Source organism: Octopus sinensis, linkage group LG2 (genome assembly GCF_006345805.1).
Source record: "Octopus sinensis linkage group LG2, ASM634580v1, whole genome shotgun sequence".
In the NCBI taxonomy this organism is placed as follows: domain Eukaryota; kingdom Metazoa; phylum Mollusca; class Cephalopoda; order Octopoda; family Octopodidae; genus Octopus; species Octopus sinensis.
In genome coordinates, this window is record NC_042998.1 from 54,390,434 (window position 1) to 54,413,559 (window position 23,126).

The window sequence follows — 23,126 nt, forward strand, 5'->3', positions numbered from 1 at the left end:
AATATGTTATCTAATATGATTTTTATTTAAAACACTGTGGTGTTATCTGAGGAATATTTGGTTGCTATTTTTAGTAGTCTGAGCAATCGCAGAGGTTCTCTTGTTGGCTTGTGACCTTAATGCTTTTAGTATACAAATGCGTACCTTATGAAAACAAATTGAATGTAAACACACAAGCATTGGTTGTCAAGCAATGTTGGGAGGACAATCACAGACACACAAATATATACACATGCATACATATACACATATATATATATATATACGACAGGCTTCTTTCAGTTTTCGTCTACCAAATCCACTCACAAGGCTTTGGTCGGCCCGAGGCTATAGTAGAAGACACTTGCCCAAGGTGCCACGCAGTGGGACTGAACCCGGAACCATATGGTTGGTAAGCAAGCTATTTACCACACAGCCACTCCTACGTCTATCACTATGCTGATCACTATAATTCTTATTCTTCAATATATTCCACTAAAAGCCTTTACAACATGGTCCAAATGATTCTAATGCTTCTCTTTGTAAAGTGGTTTCTATATTATTCAGATAAAGTGAATCTATTCTTTAAATTTTTCATTATTCTTTAGCAGAATGACAAAAATGAATTGTAAAAGTTTCAAATTTCCTTTTCTTAAGTCTATACTTAGAACAGTTGATGGAACTGAAGTACTTGTTCTTCAGACTAACAGATCTAGGGTGGTCATAGCTGGTAAACTGTGGCAACATGATTGTTGTATTAACTACACAAGAACAAAAAATGGGAAGCCTTAGCCATTACTGAAGGTGTGAGGAAGTAGAGACAGTTATTTGCTAAAAAACGTCATCAGTTATTGACTGGTCAACAAACTATTCCGTTCGTTTACAATAACAAGAATTTATCAAAGGCTATACACAGTGTAAAAAAAATTAAAATTAAAAAAATTTTTTGCTTAATAAGTGCTATTTCTTCTTTGCTTCTATCTAGAAATCAAAGAAAACACTCATGCTACTCTGTCGGTTATGACAAGAGCCCTAGTTGATCCAATCAATGGAACAGCCTGTTCATGAAATTAATGTGCAAGTGGCTGAGCACTCCACAAACACGTGTACCATTAACGTAGTTCTTGGGGAAATTCAACATGACACAGAGTGTGACAAGGCTGGCCCTTTGAAATACCACCCCTTGCTGGAGCTTCATGGAGCTTTGGGTGTTTTCGCTCAATAAACACAATGCCCAGTCTGGGAATCGAAACTGCGATCCTATGACAGTGAGTCTGCTGCCCTAACCACTGGGCCATTGTGCCTCCACAAAGAAAACACTACTATTCACTTTGAATTTTGCTTTTGTGACCTGGACATCAATGTTTTGAAACTTATCTATTTTCCATTACATTTCAGACAGATTCAGTGCCAAGTTGCTGAAGCAGAAATATCATTATAGCAAATATTCTGCTCAATACCACAAATTTCCTTGTCATTTGCTTGACTTTAACCACTCGAACATGTCCCTTAGTAGCTGACAATATGTGTATCTCTGATCATGAGCAGGAGTAGTGAGGGAGCATCATAGCCATTTATTGAGTAGGATTCTTAGGGGTTTGAATAAATGTAACAAAAGCAAAGTCTGAAGGAAATATTAGCCATTCTTCATACTTTCTAGGAGTAAGCAAATATGAAATAACAGTTGCTACTCAAGTACGAAATCATGTTACAAGTATAATAAACTGTTTATTCAAGCAACTATTAGAGTTGCCTGAATAAACTCATCTGAGAAGAGAAAATATTATTGTAGATACATTCTCCAGGATTTGTCTTGTCTCTAATTGTTCTCCATCTCAATTTCATAAACATCTTGTATCTAAAGTATTTATCATTATCTGAAATCGAAAATTTTATTCCCCAGTATGGATGATATGTATACCTTTAGCATTCACATTGAGTTAATTAATCATGTATTATCATGTAGCTTTGAGGTTTCAATGATGTAATGTTTATTTTTAGCATAGGTGTAAGAGATAGATCTGGCTCATTTGAAAATAAAACAAGCAGAATATTTAGTTTAAATGCTAAAGGGTTAAAGAATAAATTTTTACCCAACATTTGCAAAACATGCTTCTCAGTAAGATTTGGTATTTGTCTTGGGAGGGCCATTACACTAATAATAAAAACCACACACACTGACTTAATTTCACTGACTTCCATAAGACCAATGGAATCACGTACAAATATATACATATATATATATCATTATTATCATCATCATTTAACATCCGTTTTCCATGCTAGCATGGGTTGGACAGTTCAACCGGGGTCTGGGAAGCCAGGAGGCTGCACCAGGCTCCAGTCTGATCTGGCAGTGTTTCTACAGCTGGATGCCCTTCCTAACACCAACCACTCCATGTTAATAAAATGTCACTGAACGTATAATATATATATATATATTGGTCATTAATAATAAGATCTTCATATTTACATTAGCACATCTGTGTCCAGACACCAGTGTTGCTACAGTATTATATATTATAGACTAAATTATATGTGGTAACTGGAAACTCAGTTTCCATGTATTGTGGCCAGGTATCTCAGTTTATATCTTTGGAAGTCTTAAATCCTCACTTTTATTTATTTTTTTTTTACCAAGCTGGGAATAAATCATAACTACTGTATGCTGCACAATCCTGATGGGAATGCTAATGTGAGCAACATAATGGAACACTATCCAATTAGCCTTGAAGACTGCAAATCTCCATATCTCCAACTGAGAATTAGTTCTCACTGAAGCCTTACATTCAGTGACATTTTATTAACAGTATCTAACTGCACACTAAGTAAGAAAAGTTTTCTCTTCTCAAGATGAATAACAAATGGTGAAACTAAACATGTTTGGATAGTGCCTGGTAGAAGTGGGTTTTTCTGAGGTTCAAATTCCTTCCATTTTTTTTAAAGTTTTGTTTCTTTGTTTATTTTTTGAAAAATATCTTCACTGACTGATTGGAAACAGATCTCTTAACTGAAGATGCTAAGGCAGTAAATACCAATCCATAGTATGACACTCTATTAGATTGAATAGAGGAGAAGATATTGTAAATTATATAGAGCTTCTATGTTGCTCTACGAAAACTCAGAATGCTGATAAATTACTAGTGAACTAAATAAAATGAGTCTTGGGAGGGCCATTGCACCAATAATAAAAACCACACACACTGACTTAATTTCACTATTTCACTTGTTTATTATGAGTCTAGTTATCTAACCAGTTAACAAATCAATTCATTGTTTAATCACTCAGTTAATCAATCAATAAGCTGTTTGTCAAAGTCCTTTCATCACCTTTTGTGACCACATTAATATCAACCCCTATCTACTTAAGGTTAGTTACAAAACTGTCTGTCAGCCAAGAATCTATTTCTACACCCAAGTTCATCAAGAATCTTGCAAACCAAATGCAAACACTTAAAATGTGAAGATGTCAATAAATTTTCTGATCAATGTACTTGTTAATAATCCTTATAGTAATACCAATGATAGATCGCATTCCAACATCTGATAATATTTTAGGTAAAAAAAAGGTGGTTAGATGGCAGAATCTTTTTAGAAAGTCAGGCAAAATGCTTAACAGCATTTCATCCATCTTCATGTTCTGAGTTCAAATTCCATAGAGGTTGACTTTGCCTTTCATCCTTTCCAGATTGTTAAAATAAATACCAGTTGAGCACTGGGGTCAATGAAAGTGACTTATTTGCTCCTCAAAATTTGATGGCCTTGTGTCAAAATTTGAAGCCATAATTAAGACAGTGAGCTGGCAGAATCATTAGCATACTGTGTAATATGCTTGGTGGCACTTCGACCATCTTTATGTTCTGAGTTCAAATTCCACTGAGGCTGACTTTGCCTTTCATCCTTTCAGATTTGATAAAACAAGTACCAGTTGAGCACTGGGGATGATGTAATTGAGTTACCTGCTCCCCAAAATTACTAGCCTTGTGCCAAAATTTGAGACTAATACTTTAGGTAGAAGCAAATATCATGATGAGGCATGCATCAATACATGAAAAATCAAACTTATGGAAAATCACTGGCGAGGAGATGAATTGTTGCCATCTCTAACAATTGAGGGTCCATCATTGATGAAACCAAGAAAAGTTGAAATCATGTGATCTGATGGTCTCATCACTGGAGATATAAACAAGTGTGCATTTTGCACCAAAAGCCCATATGAGAGTTACCCACTCCCCAAAGTTACTGGCCTTGTGCCAAAATTTGAAACCAATATTCTAAGTACAAGCAAATATGATGATGGGGGACAAACACAAAGATGCACACACGTACATACATACATAAATACATATATACACATACACACATATATATAAACAGATTTCTTTCAATTTGTCTACCAAGTCCACTTGCAAGGCTTTGATTAGCCTAAGGCCATAGTAGAAGACACTTGAACCCAGAACCATGTGGTTGGGAAGCAAGCTTCTTACCACATAGCCACACCTGAGCCTATATGGCAAAAACAAATAATAATCTAATAAAGAATACAGAATATTACATTCTCTTTACTTGTAGAAATGCATCAAAGTCCTCCACTCCATTCCCTTCCTTTCAGAAAAATCAAAGCTCATAATTGTTAAAGTCTGAAGATTCAAAGAAGAAACTGAGTTTATTCTCATCATTAAATGCTGCAAGAATTGAAGAAAAATCAAACAATCAAGATAATTTTAGACGTGTGTTGTTTCGTAAATGAATGATCTGCAACATTTTAAAATAGAAATTTACAAATCCTGCTCCTTCTTGGTGCTTTCTGCTTTTCCTATTAGCATTTTACTTTTGATGCTAATGACCAGCAGCTTGTTATTTCTTTTGATGTAAAGCAGACACAATTAAAATATAATCAAAGTGTATAGAGTCAATTCATGAGTTATAAATACACACACACACACACATCTGTATGTACATACACACAAACACATCATTATTACTTTTAAAGATTATCTTTCCCATGCTGAGGCATAGCTGTGTGGTTAAAGACCTTGCTTCCCAACCATGTGATCTTGGATTCAGTCCCACAGCAGGGTGGCTTAGGCAGTCATCAGCTATAAACCAAGGCTGACCAAATCTTTGAGTCTGCTTTTAGTAGACTGAAGACCATCATCTCTCTCTCTCTCTCTCTCTCTCTCTATATATATATATATTATATATATATATATATAAATATATATATATATAATCATCATCATTTAATTTCTGCTTTCCATGCTGGCATGGGTTGGATGGTTTGATAACAGCTGGCTAGGTAGATGACTGCACTATGCTGTGCTGTCTGTCTTGGCATGGATGCCCTTCCTAACACCAACCACTTTACTTCTGATATATATATATATATATATATATATATATACAGGGTCTCCCAAAAGTTATTGACGGGCTTCAATTTTTTGTAACTTCCTTAATACATGCATGGAGATTTGATACAATATAAAGGACATAATGGAAATTAATATGCATGATTCAAATTTTGCAGCACCACTGCATCATATATGAAAAGTGACGTCACTTAAAAGGCAGCCCCGTTTGGCTTCACACACCCATGCTCTTTCCAAAACTTGCATCATAACACCCTCAAGAGTTTTATACCCCACTTCTCTGAATTTGGAGGGGACAGGTGGAGGAGGAGATTGGGAGGGTTGGCTTGAGAAGGGAGGATGCCCCAAACTGGACAAGATGGTGAGATGGTGTGAGGGCAGTTGCTATTGCATTGAGGTAGATCTGGCCACCCCGATTAACGTGGACAAAATCCAGATTCAAAAGGATGGATGATGATGGCAATGTTGATCACAGTAATGAATTATGGCTATTGTACAGAATACATCAATAGAGTCATTGTTGAGCTGCAAATTAGGATGAATCAAATAAAAATATGTTTCAGCCTTGAACATTCTTTATGTATATCCATGACTGTATTAATTAATTATATACTCTTTTTTTTTTAAGATGAGGGAGATCTAGCTGCTCTTTCTAAACAGGATGAATGACCACATAGAGTTGCATTGCTGGTTTATAACAGCACAGTATTGTAATATAGTGTGACTACACAGTAGAGTTTACCATTCCAGAAAGAGTATAAAAACACCTCGTTTCCTTTCATGTTACAATTAAAAAAGAGAAAGTAAAGAAAACATACTCTAAACATTGATTAATACACAATGTATGTTATTTCTCTCCATGTAATACAACCACCCAGAGCTATCACAAATATGAATTCAATAATCAATAAACGCCTTCTTTTTTTTTTAAGATATCAGAGTAAATAGAATTTCATCAATTGAATTCAGCAATAACTAGGAAAATCAGATAGAAATAGTAGCAAGTACAACTCTACTTTGTAGGTGATAATATATTTTTACATCATTCTAGCTTGACATACTGGGATAAAAACATTACTTGAGTGGGTGGTACCTTAGCATGCAGTCTACTACAGCATCTATAGTCTACACTATGAAGTGACCTGAGCTGGGTTAGGATTAGGGCAGGATTTTAGAGCCATGGTTTAAGGTTAGCATTAGGATTTAGATTTAGAGTTTACAAGTAGGGTTAGGATTTAAAGAGAGACTGCACACTAAACTTAAAATGGTCAGAAAGACTACAGGCTAAAGTAGCATCCTTGAGGGTTCCTACATCCTTTTATATATCAGGCAGTGTCAAAAAGTTTTGGGATTAGCTATGTTTAATAAAAAATAACTTATTTATCTAAGTTTTAACATCGTCTCCTTCAAAACAGTCACCTTGCACAACAATACACTAGTCCCAGGATTCCTGCCACTTTTAGAATCCAGCCAGAAGTTGTCTTCCATGTGTGTATACCTTTGTGTATGTGTTTGTTCCCCACCACAATTTGACAACTGGTGTTGGTGTGTTTACATCACTATAACTTAGTGGTTCGGCAAAAGATACCAATGGAATAAGTACCAGGCTTAACAAATAAATAAATACTGGGCTTGATTCACTTGACTAAAAAGTTGTTGAAGGCTGTGCCCCAGCATGGCCACAGTCTAATGACTGAAGCAAGTAAAAGATAAAAGATTTACACTGTTTTTATAATTTGTCTTTTTAAAAATTTTTGTACCATTATAAATTATAAGTGCAAATTTTTGTGTGATTGTTATATCATTTATCTTTTATTTTTTTAGTTCTTTCACTCATTAGACTATGATCATACTGAGGCAACCCCAATATTTATCTTTTAAAGTTTAATACTTATTTTGAAGGTGCGTGGCTCAGTGGTTGGAGTATTGGGCTCACAATCACAAGGTAGTGAGTTTGATTCCCAAACCGGGCTGTTTATTGTGTTCTTGAGCAAGATACTTTATTTCTCATTGCTCCAATCCACTCAGCTGCAGAAATGAGTTGTAACATCACTGGTGCCAAGCTGTATCAGCATTTGCCTTTCCCTTGGATAACATCAGTGGCATGGAGAGGGGAAGCTGGAATGCATGGGTGACTGCTGGCCTTCCATAAACAACCTTACTTGGATTTGTGCCCTGGAGGAAAAACTTTCTAGGTGCAATCTTATGGTCGTTCATGATCAAAGGGGGTCTTTTTACTTTTACTTTATTCTATCTATTGGTCTTTTCTGCTGAACAACTAAGTAATACAGGAAGATAAGGAATATAAGTATCATTGTGGGTATGTGAATATGTGTATGATGCACTAGCATTATTGGTCAATGCTAACTGTCTCCCATCATCAATGTTGACGACCAAGTATATACTTTCATATGTCCTGCCACTCTTGAGGGAGAAGTATACATCTGGCCACACATTAACTCGGGCACCATCCAACTTCTCTTTCAAAAATATATGGAGACCCTTCAGCTTTTCAAAAAACAGAGGTAGGCCACTTTCCTTCTTGTTTATACCTTATTAAATTTCTTAGATCATAAAATACTCTCTTTGGGATTACACCCTTCCCAAGCATTTTTCTTTTCTTTTCCTTTTATTTTCAATATGGAGCTCACTCATATTTTCTACTTCTTTTTGACTCATTGTACTAGTGAAAGAAAATATCAAATATCAAATGATATTGCTATGAGTGCATTTGTTATCATCATTTAAGTTTGCATATTCACACTCATTTTTTGTTGTGTTTTTGTTCTCAGTTTCTGTGTTTATAGATGGACGTGTTTACTGTAATATATATTTTTTTTTATACTTGTCCTTATGTTAGCAAAATGTTTTTGAAGGGGCACAACTTTTACTGCTATATTGTGGCTAACACCTCCTTCTTTTATTGCAGAGTGAAGCCATAATGAACCACAAATAAACAAAGCAAATGGGCATTTGTAGAAATATACATATATAATCTATAAAATTCGGGTGGATGTTAAAATATTCCGAAACTCTTAGCTGGCAAAATGTGTACGTACGCATCCCAACCCCACACAAAGAAAAATTCCATAAAGTAATGTTGGAAGAAATTGCCTTCTGAGTAGAGCTCTATAAACATGTGAGTCAATGGTTAACAGCAACAATAACAACAACAATAACAACTAAGTGTTGCACACATATTACATGTTATATATTCAATTCAATAGAAAAACAACAGAAAAAAATATAAGCTGCATGTATGAAAGATATTATATAGAGTTATGCATGGTTTTTGCCATGAAAGCATGCAATAAAAGCAAAACTGTTCAAATAATATTAATGATGATAATGATGATGATGGTGGAGGTGATATAAGAGAAAAGAAAGCAATGAAAAGAAACCACCACCACTGCCTCCACCACTCTCACCAACGCCACCACCATCACTACCATATAATTTTATTTAAGGTTTACTTCACGTGCCTGAAATGGCTTGACAGGTCAGTTCCCTCATATTAACAATAAGGGCAAGGTAATATTATATAAATCAGAAATTCCATAGCAGGGGAGGAAAAGCTGAAAGTCTTCCATATATTATATGATATTTGCATATCTATGAAGTCACGGAAAACCATTTTGCAGTGTAGCGATAAATCTGACCACTGGCTGTCACAAATCAATTGTATTAATAGGTTATGCCGTGGTATTTTGGCGAGAGAGAGAGAAAGAAAGAGGCTGCATGGATTGTCTCCACATCAATCTAGAGAATAAATGATGAGCCAACGAAGGTAACAATCTATAGTGGTTACTTGACCTATAATAAACAGCAGTTAAATTTCCTTTAAAATGAATTCTACTTACTTTTATAAAATGGATGGACACAGGTCTTAGATGCGTTTATCAACATCATTTTAATGTCCATTATATTTTTCAATGCTTGCATGGTTTGGCTGAAGTTTAATGAAGCAGATTTTTCTATGGCTGGATGTGCTTTCCTTTTGCCAACCCTGACCTGTTCCTAAGCAAGGTAATATTTCCCCATAACCAGACATGTTTTTGAAGACTACTGGAAATGAATGACACTGCTTGAATGACAATGGTATATATTTTACAACTGTCATAAACGTACACACATATGTAAATAAATAGACATACACACACAGATATATATATATATATATGTATATATATATATATATATATTATATATATATATATATATATATATAATGGACTTTCACAAAAATAGAAATTGTAGTTGTGGGTAATGCCAGTGCCGCCTGACGGGCTCTCGTGCTGGTGGCTCACAATAAGCACCATTCATGTGTGGGTCATTGCCAGTGATGCCTGATTGGCTCCCCGTGCCACTGGCACATAAAACGCACCATCCGAACATGGTCGATGCCAGCCCTCCAACTCCCTACCCCGACTGGCTTCTGTGCTGGTAGCACATAAAAAACACCATCTGAACGTGGCCGATGCCAGTGCCGCCTGACTGGCTCCCGTGCCAGTGGCACATAAAAAGCACCCACTACACTCTCGGAGTGGTTGGCGTTAAGGGCATTGAGCTGTAAAAACATTGCCAGATCAGATTGGTTCCTGGAGCAGCCTCCTGGCTTGCCAGTCCCCAATCAAACTGTCTAACCCATGCCAGTATGGAAAATAGACATTAAATGATGATGATGATGATAATAAATCCACTCACAAGACTTTTGGTCAGCCTAGGGCTGTAACATACACAAGAGAGAGAGAGAGAGAGAGAGAGGGCCAGAGAACGCCTTTCATCTCAGAGTCTGTTTGATATCAGGGCTGATTTGGGGTTAAACAACTGAGAAAATAGGTCGCAATTCATTAAGTACTCACTGCTAAGTACTGAACAGAGATAGAATAATTCTGCATCCATTCTCCCACTTGGATTTTATACTAGAAAGGTGCTTGAATTAGTTTCAGCTAATGATAGTAATAGTTGAATTGCAACCCAGGCATAAGTTTTCCAAGCCACTAACTTATGATATCAATTGATCAAGTATTGATTGAGATATAGCATTTTGAAAATATAGAATGACTGGGATATATAGTTACAAGCAATAAAAATTGAGCAGATCGCCACTAATCTGTCAACTAGATTTGATGGCTAACAAAGTACAGATTGTCTAACCAATTATTTGATTATTTGAATGGATAAGGCAGCAAGGTGGCAAAACTGTGAGCATGCCAGGCAAAACGTTTAGCAGTATCTCATCCATACTCTTTTACTTGTTTCAGTGATTTGACTGTGGCCATGCTGGAGCACCACCTTTTAGTTGAGCAAATCGACCCCAGGACTTATTCTTTGTAAGCCTAGTACTTATTCTATTGGTCTCTTTTGCTGAACCACTAAGTTACGGGGACTTAAACACACCAGCATCGGTTGTCAAGCGTTGTTGGGGGGACAAACACAGACACACAAACATATACACACACCCATGCACATATATACAACCGGCTTCTTCCAGTCTCCGTCTACCAAATCCACTCACAAAGCTTTGGTCGGCCCGAGGCTATAGTAGAAGACACATTCCCAAGGTGCTACACAGTGGGACTGAACCCAGAACCATGTGGTTGACAAGCAAGCTACTTACCACACAGCCACTCCTACGCCTATTTTATGGCTTGAGTTTAAATTCTGCTGAGGTCAACTTTGCCATTCCTCTTTTGAGGATTAATGAAATAGGTATCAGTCATTGGGGTTGATGTAATCAACTAACCAGACTCCTGCTAAATTACAGGCCTTGTGCCTATAGTAGGAAGGATTGTTTGGATGTAGCCTCAGGTGAAACTTCAGCCAGAATTTCCCAACTTCGAGCTGGCAGAAATGTTAGCACGCCGGGCGAAATGTTTAGCGGTATTTCGTCTGCCACTACATTCTGAGTTCAAATTCCACAAAGGTCGACTTTGCCTTTCATCCTTTCGAGGTTGATTAAATAAGTACCAGTTACGCACTGGGGTCAATATAATCAACTTAATCCGTTTGTCTGTCCTTGATTGTTGACTCTGTGTGTAGCCCCTTGTTGGCAATAAATAAATAAGAATTTCACAACTTACAAGTATAACAAGCACTAAAAGTTGATTACTAAATTCATCTACCATTACTTGTATACAACCACTGCCACCCCACCATTATATGATTCCTGTTTGTTTTTAACAGGGTTTATTACATTGTGAACATTCAGACCAGATTCCAGTTGCCCCCATTGCTCATGCTTTTCCAGCAGACAATGACTAGCAGATTAGCTGGCCATTAGCTGCATCAGTGTCAGTAGTCTGGAAAGGCCTTAACTCTGTAGCATTCAAATTTCTCTGTCAATGCATATTTATTGAAAACATTTCAATCAAATCAAATTAAATCAAATTAAATCAAATCAAACCAAATCAAAATAGATGAACATCAATGGAATTTGTATCCTTGTGGTACCAGTGCTGGTGGCACATAAGAAAACCATCCGAACGTGACCGTAGCCAGTACCGCATCGACTGGCCTCCGTGCTGAGGGCACGTAACAAACACCATCCAAGCGTGGCCGTTCGCCAGCCTCGTCTGGCACCTGTGTCGGTGGCACATAAAAACACCATCCGAGCGTGGCCGTCTGCCAGCCTTGTCTGGCACCTGTGTTGGTGGCACATAAAATCACCCACTACACTCTCGGAGTGGTTGGCGTTAGGAAGAGCATCCAGCTGTAGAAACACTGCCAGATCTGACTGGCCTGGTGCAGCCTTCGAGCTTGCCAGACCCCAGTTGAACCGTCCAACCCATGCTAGCATGGAAAGCAGACGTTAAACGATGATGATGATGATGATGATGATTTCAAATCAATCATACATTATCTCATAGCTTTGAGATTTCAATGAGGTGATTGTATATTTTAACAACAACATTGAAGGGTAGGTGTGAGAGGCCAGATTTGACCAGTTTGAACATAAACCAGGTAAAAATATTTGAGCTGGATATGGTTTGTTTAAGTGTTAAACAGTTAATAAATGCACTACTAGTTTTATTTTTTATAGTTTTTCACTGAGTTTCTCTCTTTCTATGAAATGGAAACTTTATTCCACAGTCCTTTTTTTCCTCTTTTGCTTTTTGTACTTGCTTGGCCAGGAAGAAAAGGTAGTGCCCATGATACATCAACTCCTCATTTATTTCATTCAGAGAGACAATCAAAAGATCATGGTATCGCTTTCCATGCTTCATTAACTTCTATATTTGAAAAGCAATAACACTTCAACCGTTTCTCCCTGCTACAGTTAGAACACCACAGCAGTGAGAATGACCAAGCCGTAGAAGGAAATTATAGCAAGAAATCTTCTGATAGGTTTCAATGTCTAAGGCCCATTTGTCAGATCAATATTTTGAAAAGTGAAAATGCAAACCAAAATACCTGAGAGTAAACATTTTAGATTCTGTTGCTTGCTTTTCACCTGTTTTTCAAAGAAGGGATCCCTTATTCCACATGTCTTTAAAAGTATAAAACCAGGGGTCAATGCGTTGGTAGAGAAGTAGCAAAAAACTTCACTACTTGTTACTCAGTAGTTTGCCATATGAAGTGTGTCAGATGTAAACATACACACACAGCAACACATACATACACATGCATATACAGACACATACATACATATAGACCCATACAGTCACACATAGATGTGTGTGTGTGTGTGTTCATGTGAATTAAGTGTTAGCACTTTGTGGATATAAGCTAATGGAGCAAGAAAGAGCTATGCCATGATCTAGTGACGTTGATGCAGCTAATGCCACATATAAAAGTCTGCTAGTCAATGCCTGCTAGAAAAGCATGAGCAATGAAAGGTCCGGAATCTTGTCTGAATGTTCACAACACAGGAAACTCTGAAGTAAACAAACAAGAATCAGGGGTGAAGATGATGACAGCAGTAATAGTGGTAGTGGCGGTATTCAGGTTATGGCAAATGTATAAATGTATTTAGCAATCAACATTTAGCACATGCGTACAAACACACGCATGCATGCCAGGCGCACGTACACACACACACACATGCAAGCACACACACACACACACACACACACACACAATGAGCTTCTTTCATTTTCAGTCTATTAAATCCACTCATAAGGCCTTAGTGAGCTCAAGGCTATAGTAGAAGACACTTGCCCAAGGTGCCAGGCAGTGGGACTGAACACAAAACCATGTGGTTGGGAAGCAAGCCTCTTGCCACAACCAAGCTTGCACCTATATTATATATATATATATATATATGTATATATATATACACACACATGAAGGGTTTCATGCAGTTTCCAGCCACTTAGAATACTCATTACTAATAATTAGTTTTATTTAATTATCATGATTATATATCATTTATTTAATTACCATGATTATGTATTAGACTTCTAACACAGCGGGGAAGACTGTTGTAATCACATTTCTAATCCATTAGTCCCTGTGCCACTCTACTGCCAGTCTTCATTAATTTCTGTATCACTTCCATCCACAATATATAAATTGCCTAACTAACGCAAATCAGCCAATTCTTAAGATAGAATAAACCATTGGTTGTCACATTTTCAGAGTCTACTTACAAGAGTCCCTGAGAATACTCATTACTCTTAATTAGTTTTATTCAATTACCATGTAAAGTGTAGTTAATTAATATAAATACACATCCATGACATTATTACTAGAGGCATCATGTTGGTCATATAATTGCAAAGAGACAGGGCATAGATTTATCATATGAATATATTTCATGGATCATTTAACATGAAAAAAAAGCAAGGCTGAAATAAAGAATTTATTTTTCAATGGCAGTGAAAAAAAGACCCCCTTTGGTCATGAATGACAATGGAATTGCCTCAAGAAAGTACCCCTCTGCGGCATAATCCAGGGAAAGTTGTTTATAGAAGATCAGCAGTTGCCCATGTATACCAGCCTTCCATCTTCATACCACTGATGTTGTCCAAGGGAAAGGCAAAGGCCGATATGGCATGGCACCAGTGCCATCGAAACTGATTTTTACAGGTGAGTGAAGTGGAGCAACATGAATTAAAGTGTCTTGCTCAAGAACACAACACATAGCTTAGTCTGGAGATTGAACTCATTACCTCATGATTGTGAGCTGGATGCTCTAACAACTGAACCATGCACCTTCACATAAAGGCAGTAAGTGTTCATTTTTATAGAAAAGTGTAAATCTTAAGAGAAAATAACAACTTACCCCTCTATATGTATCTTCAGGATTTTTGTTATAATTCCAAACTCGAATCCCAGATATTGTAACTGGTTGTGGAAATTCAAAAGAAACTATATGGGGCTTTTCAGGTGTAAACGGTATAAGCCACATATTTTCATCAGAGTTTGTTACATTAACACCATTTATTAATCTGAAAGTAGACATAGCAACTCTTAATTGATTTCATTTAGAGATACAATTAATATACTATATTTTCTGGTATACAAGATAATCTTTTCAGACCAAAATTTACAGTCAATGAAAGGTAGGTTGATTTATACAATTTGACTTTATATGACCAAAAATTCCATGTGAAATGCAGCAGAATTTATAATGACAATGTTTGAACATTTACACTGCATGTTTACACTATATACTACATTAGCTTGTATGCTGAGAAGTACAACAAAGATGATTATGAGTGGACGTGTGATTTCTGATTTCTGCAAGAGATTTTTAAAATTAAAGGACAAATAATGCTGAAACTGAAAGAAGTCCGTCGTGTATATATATATATATGTGTGTGTGTGTGTGTGTTGTGTGTGTGTGTGTGTGTGTGTGTGTGTGTGTATGTTTGTGCATCTGTGTTTGTCCTCCCAACATCGCTTGACAACCGATGGTGGTGTGTTTACATCCCCGTAACTTGGCAGTTCGGCATAAGAGAATGATAGAATAAGTACTAGGCTTACAAAGAACAAGTTCTGAGGTCGATTTGCTTGACTAAAGGTGGTGCTCCAGCATGGCCATAGTCAAATGACTGAAACAAGTAAAAGAGTAAAAGAATATATATATTTTATCTTTGACTTGTTTCAGTCATTAGACTGTAGCCATGCTGGGGCACGACCTTGAATTTTTAGTCAAATGAATGAATTGACCCCTAGTACTTATTGTATTGGTCTCTTTTGTTGAACTGCTAGCTTATGGGGACACAAACACTGGTTGTCAAGCAGTGATGGTGAGACAAGCAGAGACACAAAGACACACACACATGCATATATATATATATATATATATATAAAGCACATATATATATATGTGTGTGTATATATATATATAAAGTACATATATATATATATAATGTATATATGTAAATAAAACTGAAAGAAGCCTGTTGTATATATATGTGCATATGTAAATACATATACAACAGGCTTCTTTCAGTTTCTGTCTCCAAAATCTACTCACAAGTCTATAGAAGACACTTGTCCAAGGTGCCATGCCAGTGGGACTGAACTTGGTACCATGTGGTTGGGAAGCAAGCTTCTTACCATACAGCCATGCCTGTGCCTATGTACATCATATACTTTATATATACAGATACATACATACATACATAGATACACACACATTTAAGGTGGTACTCCAGTCAAATGGCTGAAACAAGTAGAAGAGTAAAAAATGAATATATATATATGTGTATGATGAATCATATATACATACGTATGTATAAATACATGTGTATGTGTGCATGTGGTATGTGTGTATACAAGATTGTGTGTGTGTATATATATATATATGTGTATGTGTATTTGTATGTATATATGTGGGTGTGTGTGTGTAGTTATGTATGTATGTATGTGTGTGTGAGAGTATTGGTCAGTATCTAGTGAAGGGACAAATGAAGAGTCATTATTTGAAAACATAGCAAGCAAATTACAATGTCATTATAGTAATGATAATATTGAATTCATATTTTAAGTGTACATTCTTTTTTTTTTTTAATACCCAAATGGTCTTAAGGGAAACAACTGAAAATCAAGCAAATACAAACGAATATAAGTAGATGGCTGATAGATGCATTCAGTGATTTGATGATGGTTGAGGGCAATAACGATATAAAGCAGAACATTAATGGTGTATGGTAGATAAACTTAATGGAACAATCAGGAAAGAGGAGAAAACTGATACAGATTTATAGTCACAGTGGTTGGAGCTGTCAATATGTTAAAAGGTGCTAAAACTTATTATCGTCCGCCCATGCCAAGTCAACCGGAACAATAATTGGATGCAATGAGTTATGACGCTGTAGATAATACATATCATTAAACACACACCAAAATAGTAGTTGCGTGAATAATTGGTAGCAGGGAAACAAACATCAAATTACTGCATAGAACATCCACAAATTGTGTAGGTCAAAGTTTATTTTAAAGTAGAACTGAATATGTAGATGCCAGTAAATATTTTTAAGAAATGTGAAAAGATGAGTACAATATATTTTTCAAGGATTTCTGTCAATCATTTCATTGTATCAGGTCATTAAGAAGGAAATGTCTGATTTTGAACTGAAAGTTTATTTTACTTTATTTCAACAAAAAGCAGTGCAGTTTACTGAAGTATGCACCTAAATTATCAACACTATTTTACCATTTTATCGGTTGTTTATTTATGCTAGCAGTGAAGAACTCTGGAGAACAAAAGTTGATGAAATCACAAAAGGCTGTTTTTGCATCTTTTCAGATTTTAAGTTTTTTTTTCCTTGTGAAAAGTTGTCTAGTGGCTGGAAAACATGATAGTCAGTTGGTGCAAGGTCTGGCGAATATGGTGAATGACAGAGTACTCACAAGTTCAGTTCCTGCAACTTGAGCAGCATTCTTTGTGCAACATGTGGTCAAGCACTGTCTTGCAAGAGAATTGGCTTGTCTCTTTTGACCAATTTTGGTTTGTTTCATTGCAAGTTCACTTATCATTTCATCCAATTGGTTGATGTATACATCCACTGTAATTGACTTACTAGGTCTCATAAAGCTGTAGTGGATGACACCAGCGCTCATCACCAAACAGACCCCATTAATTTTTTTAGGTGAATATTCTTTTTGGATTGTGTTTTAGCACTTTGTCTCTATCCAACCACCATGCAGAATGTTTGCTATTGTTGAAAAGAATCCATTTTTGATCACATGTAACAAAACAATGCAAAAATGGTTCGCTTTTATGCCGTGACAGCAAAGAACAGCAAGTTTCAAGATGATGTGTCATTTGATGCTTCTTCAGTTCATATGGTACCCACTTGTATAGCTTCTTTACCTTGTCGGTTTGTTTCAGATGGTCCATTACAGTTGGAATCAAAACATCAAATTTTGCTGCTAACTCACTCATAGTCTGAGATGTATCCGCTTCCACTACAGCTTCTAACTCATCATTATCCACCTTGGTCTCAGGGCTGATTTTCAAGAGTAAAGTCACCAAACCGGAACTTCTCAAACAATCAACATACAGTGCACCCATTTGCCACATCTTCACCAAACACCTCATTGATGTTTCGAGCTGTCTGCGATGCATTGGTTCCAAGACTGAATTCATATTTATAAACAACATGAATTTTTTCATCTATTCATGGGTTCACAAAAATTGATTTACAATAACAAACTCACAATATGATCAAACACTATGAATTGGATTTCAAAAAGTGATGATGTAAAACAAAGAATTGTTAAGAGTTAACGACCGTCAAGCTTGGTCCATGAGAAAATTGGACATTTCATTCTTTATGACCCGATGTGTGTGTGTGTTTGTGCGTGTATCTGTGTATGTATGTATGTATATATACATATATACACACACACATATATATATATACATATGTGTATATATATACATATGTGTATGGCCATGTTGATTCGCTAGCTTTTTTCTCTCCTTGTTTCTCTCCATGTTTCTTTTCTGTGTATCTTTCTGTTGAAGAGCGTAGGCTCGAAACGTAAAAGACTTGTTTTATTTATATTCCTGAGCGCCATACTAATACAATTGTTTGTTTGTATTCCACCTGCCTTCATCTTTTGTTTATTTTCATAAAGCTTCCCATTATATATATATATATATACACACATATACGTGTGTGTGTGTGTATATGTATATATATATATGTATATGTGTCTGTGTGGTGTGTGCATTTATGTGTATACATATATGTGTGTACATGTATATTAATATATATATATATATAATGCAGTAAAAGTCAGCTTGAATCTTGCTTGCTTGCAATGTTACCCAGCCAAACTGGCACATAATCGGAAAAAACTACACTAAGTACCCCCTGAAATGTAAATATGAACAGAATAAAACAAATTTCGCATAAATCGGACAAATGGTTGTGGATATATTAGAGGTTTGTGGAGTATAAATATTCAAAATGGTCATACTGGGAAAATATTCCAAAATTAAACTTATCCTTGAAAAGGAAGAAACTCTTACCATTTGATTAGACACAATGACTTGACAACGAAAACAAACGATTTGTTTCTTACAGTAAATGTTTCTATTTTCACTTTTGTTAAACACAGTATTTTAATCATTGAGAAATATTCTTAATGTGAATGTGATTTAAAAAATGTAAGTTGTTTGTACAGTAAGTATTTATTATTTTAGCTTTCTTTAAACAGACAATATTTTAATGTTTTTTTAAATTATTTTCAAGTGAATACCATTACAAAAATTTTTCTGGCATATTCAAAAGATATTTTAAAGTGAGAATGACTTTTAAAATACAATAAATATTTTGTAAAAGACCTGTTCAGAACCTCAATGTAAAATGATTTTTTTCCATAGGTTATTTTTGAGTGCATTCAATGTATCTCACTTCCAAAGATTTGACTGCTATTTCTAGCATGCCCTGCTACCACATAAGCCACTTGCCATAAATGATCTGACATACCTGTTACATGGTAGCAGAGCATGCAAGAAATAGCAGCCAAATCTTTCCTTTTCTGGGGAAAGGAGCTGTTTACACATGATTTTGATGTCACATTTGTTGAGAGCATGCAAAATATCCTGGAAAGGAAAAGAAAAAAACCAACGAAACAAAACTCTGTTGATGAGAAACTCAGACTTTCCTGGAAACGCAACAGGTCACAGGTGGTTTAATATATATATGTGTGTGTGTGTGTGTGTTTTAAATCTCTGAGTGAGAAGTAAGTAGTAAGAGTACTACAGAGTGAAATCTATTTGCAAATGTAAATTGGCAGTCCTGATTAGGACAAGGCTACTACCTTTTTTAGCCCCAGGAAAACATCTTTTCCACCTTGCTACCGATGCACAATTGCATCCTTATACTTTGAACAAGGGAGCTAATGTCCCCACTCAGCCTTAAACGGTACCTGCAGACCATGGACTCTGGGGTTAAAAAAAGGTAGTAACATTGTCCTAATCAGGACTGCCAAATTACATTGGCAAACTAATTTTACTCTGTAGTGCTGTTACTACTTACTTATCGCTCAGAGATTTAAAACTAATTGTTTTCCTCTTTACAAGATCAGTGATTGTGTGTCACTTTAAAAGTATATACCTTGAACAAGGCCTAATGCTACCATCTCTAGCCAACGGTTATCTTGTGCTGATGAGGGGAATTAACCCAGAAACCATGGTATGCAGGTACTGTATAAAGCTGAGTGGCAACATTAGCTCCCCTGTTCGAGGTATAAGGACACAGTTGTGAGTTGGTAGCCAGCTGGAAAAGATGTTTGCCTAGGGCTAAAAAAGGTAGTAACATCATCCTAATTAGGACTGCCAATTTACATTGTCAAATGTTCTTTTACTTCTTTAAGTCATTAGATTGTGGCCATGCTAGAGCACTCTTTGAAAGGTTTTTTTTAGTCAAACAGATTGACCCCAGGACTTATTTGTTAAGCCTGGTACTTATTTTATCATTCTCTTTTACTGAACTGCTAAGTTATATGAATGGAAACACACCAGCACTGGCTGTGAAGTAGTGCAGTGTGGGGAGACAAACACAGATACACACACACACACACACACACACACACACACACACACAAGCATATGACAGGCCTCTTTCAGTTTCTGACTACCAAATCCACTCATAAGGCTATGGTTGGCTGCAGGATACAGTAGAGGACACCTGGCCAAGGGTCCTGCAGTGGGACTGAACCTGGAACCATGTGGTTGGGAAACAAGCTTCTTACCACATATCCAACAAATGTGTTTATAACAGGATCATTTCAGATTTGCTCCCAATTTACAGCATACTGAGCATAAGCATCTTCTACTTATTGCCTCATGTCACCAACCGATACTTAATGAGAAGAATTCCACAGCTAGAAACTGCACAGAAGCCTATCACCAATATGAGTGCATGCATGTGTGGGTGTCTGTGTGTGCATGCATGTGTGTGTGTGTCTGTGAAGGCCTGACTGTGGTATAGTGGTTAAGGCATTGGATTCGTGCTCATAAACTCATGGTATTTATTCATGGATCAGGTGTCATTTTGTCTAGTTGAGCAAGGCAGTTTATTTCCAGTTGCTACAGCTTTCTCAATTGTAAATGAGCACCAACCTAATGCTTGTGCAGCCCTCCCTTCCTATCTTCCTTTCCCAAACAGTTTTATTCTAGACATTCTGTGAGGCAAGGGATGGGGACTAAGAGGGTGGCTCAGTCCACTCGCAACTACATAGACATCTAAAACTATAAGCTTTTAACACCCTATACACAGATTCATGCATGCACACACACACAAACACACACTCACACACACACGCGCACGCACGCACACCACACACACCACACACACACACACACACACACACACACACACACACAATATAGTGTTCTGCAATTTGGAAGTCATCAAATCAGCACTCCACAATACTGCAGAACCAATATTTTATGTAAATATTGGCTACACATTTTGGTAGAAGGCCTGCAATTTTGGGGAAGAGATTAAGCCAATTACATCGACCCTCATGACAAACTGGTACTTATTTTATCGATCCCTAAAGAATACAAGGTAAAGTCGACCTTGGTGAAATTTGAACACAGTACATAAAGACAGACAAAATGTTGCACTAAATATTTTGCCTGGCATGCTAACCATTTTACCAGCTTGCTGCCTTACACAGATTTCAACATTTATAAATACACACAATCCACTGTAAAAGAAGAGCTGGAGGTGGCACAGACTTAAAATACAGAAGAAAAAAAAAATGTAATAATATATTTTATTAAAATACTTCTCCCTTTAGTTCTATAGCAAAACTTTTATTCACACACACACACACACACACACACATACAAACTGGACCTTTTATAAATAAATAAATATTGTTACTCAAAAACACTGGTAATTTCTGTCATGGAAAATTCTATCAAATTTCTTCTACATTCAAAGATAAGCTAATCAAAATTTATATTTCATTTGTTACAACTCTCTTTTCCTTCTTCTTTTGTTTGCAATATTATAGAAATTCTATCCCTCCAACTATCTCAAATTCTATTACTTGGAACCAGAAGCTTACTTTGATTGTGCATGTTTCTGTTCACACATGACTGGTCACTGTAGGAAACAACTGCAGTTGTTTCTTTTTCTTTTTATGTATTTTCTGTCCACTCTCTCTCACCTTTCTCAATAATTTTTTTTATTTGATGATGATTTATCTATCTATTTATTTTTGGTTTCATTTTTCACCAAATCTATTAATACAGGTATTATTGAATTCTTTCATGAAAACTATTTATACATATTGTTCTTATGTATTACTTCAAAATCAATTTAGTTTACATCTTTCATCCAGTAAAAGTTTCTGTGTAGGCACGGTGTTATGAACATATACCAGCCTATACATAGTAACACAATTAAGCTATATACATATTACATATATACATACATATATATACACACACACACACATATATATATATATATCTATATATATATACACATACACACACACATATATATATAACATACATGTGTGTCTACGTCTATGTGTGTGTATGTGTATATATATATGTTTGTAAATATATATGTGTGTGTATATATATATATGCATGTATGTATATATGTAATATGTATGTAGCTTAATTGTGTTAACCACACACACACACACACACACATATATATATATAACATACGTGTGTCTACGTCTATGTGTGTGTGAGAGAGTGTGTGTGTGTGTGTGTGGTTTCCTAGATGTATCTATCAATAGTAACTAGTTTCAATTCTCTAATAAAGGCTGTGGGTACTGGTATATATGTTAATACATAGCTTTATGGAAATAGCACAGCAGAAAACTGTTTTTCCTGGGATAAGCTAAAAGCATGAACATAAATAAATATATATCTAGAATATCTAATAAAAATGTCTCTCTCTCCCTCTTTCTCTCCGTATATAAAAATGTATGTATATCAAAACATTTATTTTGGTTTTAAATCCTACTTATGTAAGATTTTCATGTAGATATACGCTATGCAGAAGAAGCATTGGTTGTCAACAATATGTTGTTACACACTCATTTGAATGAATGAATTTCGTTCAGGACAAAAAAAATTAAAAAGAAACAAAAAAAGTAAGCAAAAAAATCATAATAAAATAAACAAACAAATGTATCCAGTAAAGGAAAAACAGAATAGTATTTCAAAACTAAATATCTAATAAAAGAAGACGTATAACTGAGTAAGTATAAAGAAATACAACAAATAACGTAAAAAGCATAAGAAGAACACTAGAAGCTTCAAACCAAAATATCAAATCCAATAATTTAAGGTTTTAGTTAGTGAAGAATAAATCATAACTCAATTTATTG

General features: G+C 35.9%; 1 protein-coding gene across 2 annotated transcripts in view; it reads right to left on the reverse strand.

Moving 5' to 3' along the window:
• LOC115224684 (katanin-interacting protein-like) overlaps window positions 1-23,126 on the reverse strand; it is a 656,564-nt gene that overhangs the window by 296,953 nt on the left and 336,485 nt on the right. For both annotated transcript variants that reach the window (XM_036513321.1, XM_036513315.1), the window contains exon 29: window positions 14,575-14,740. In XM_036513321.1, coding sequence (XP_036369214.1) covers window positions 14,575-14,740 — 166 coding nt within the window. The remainder of the gene's footprint in view (window positions 1-14,574; window positions 14,741-23,126) is intronic.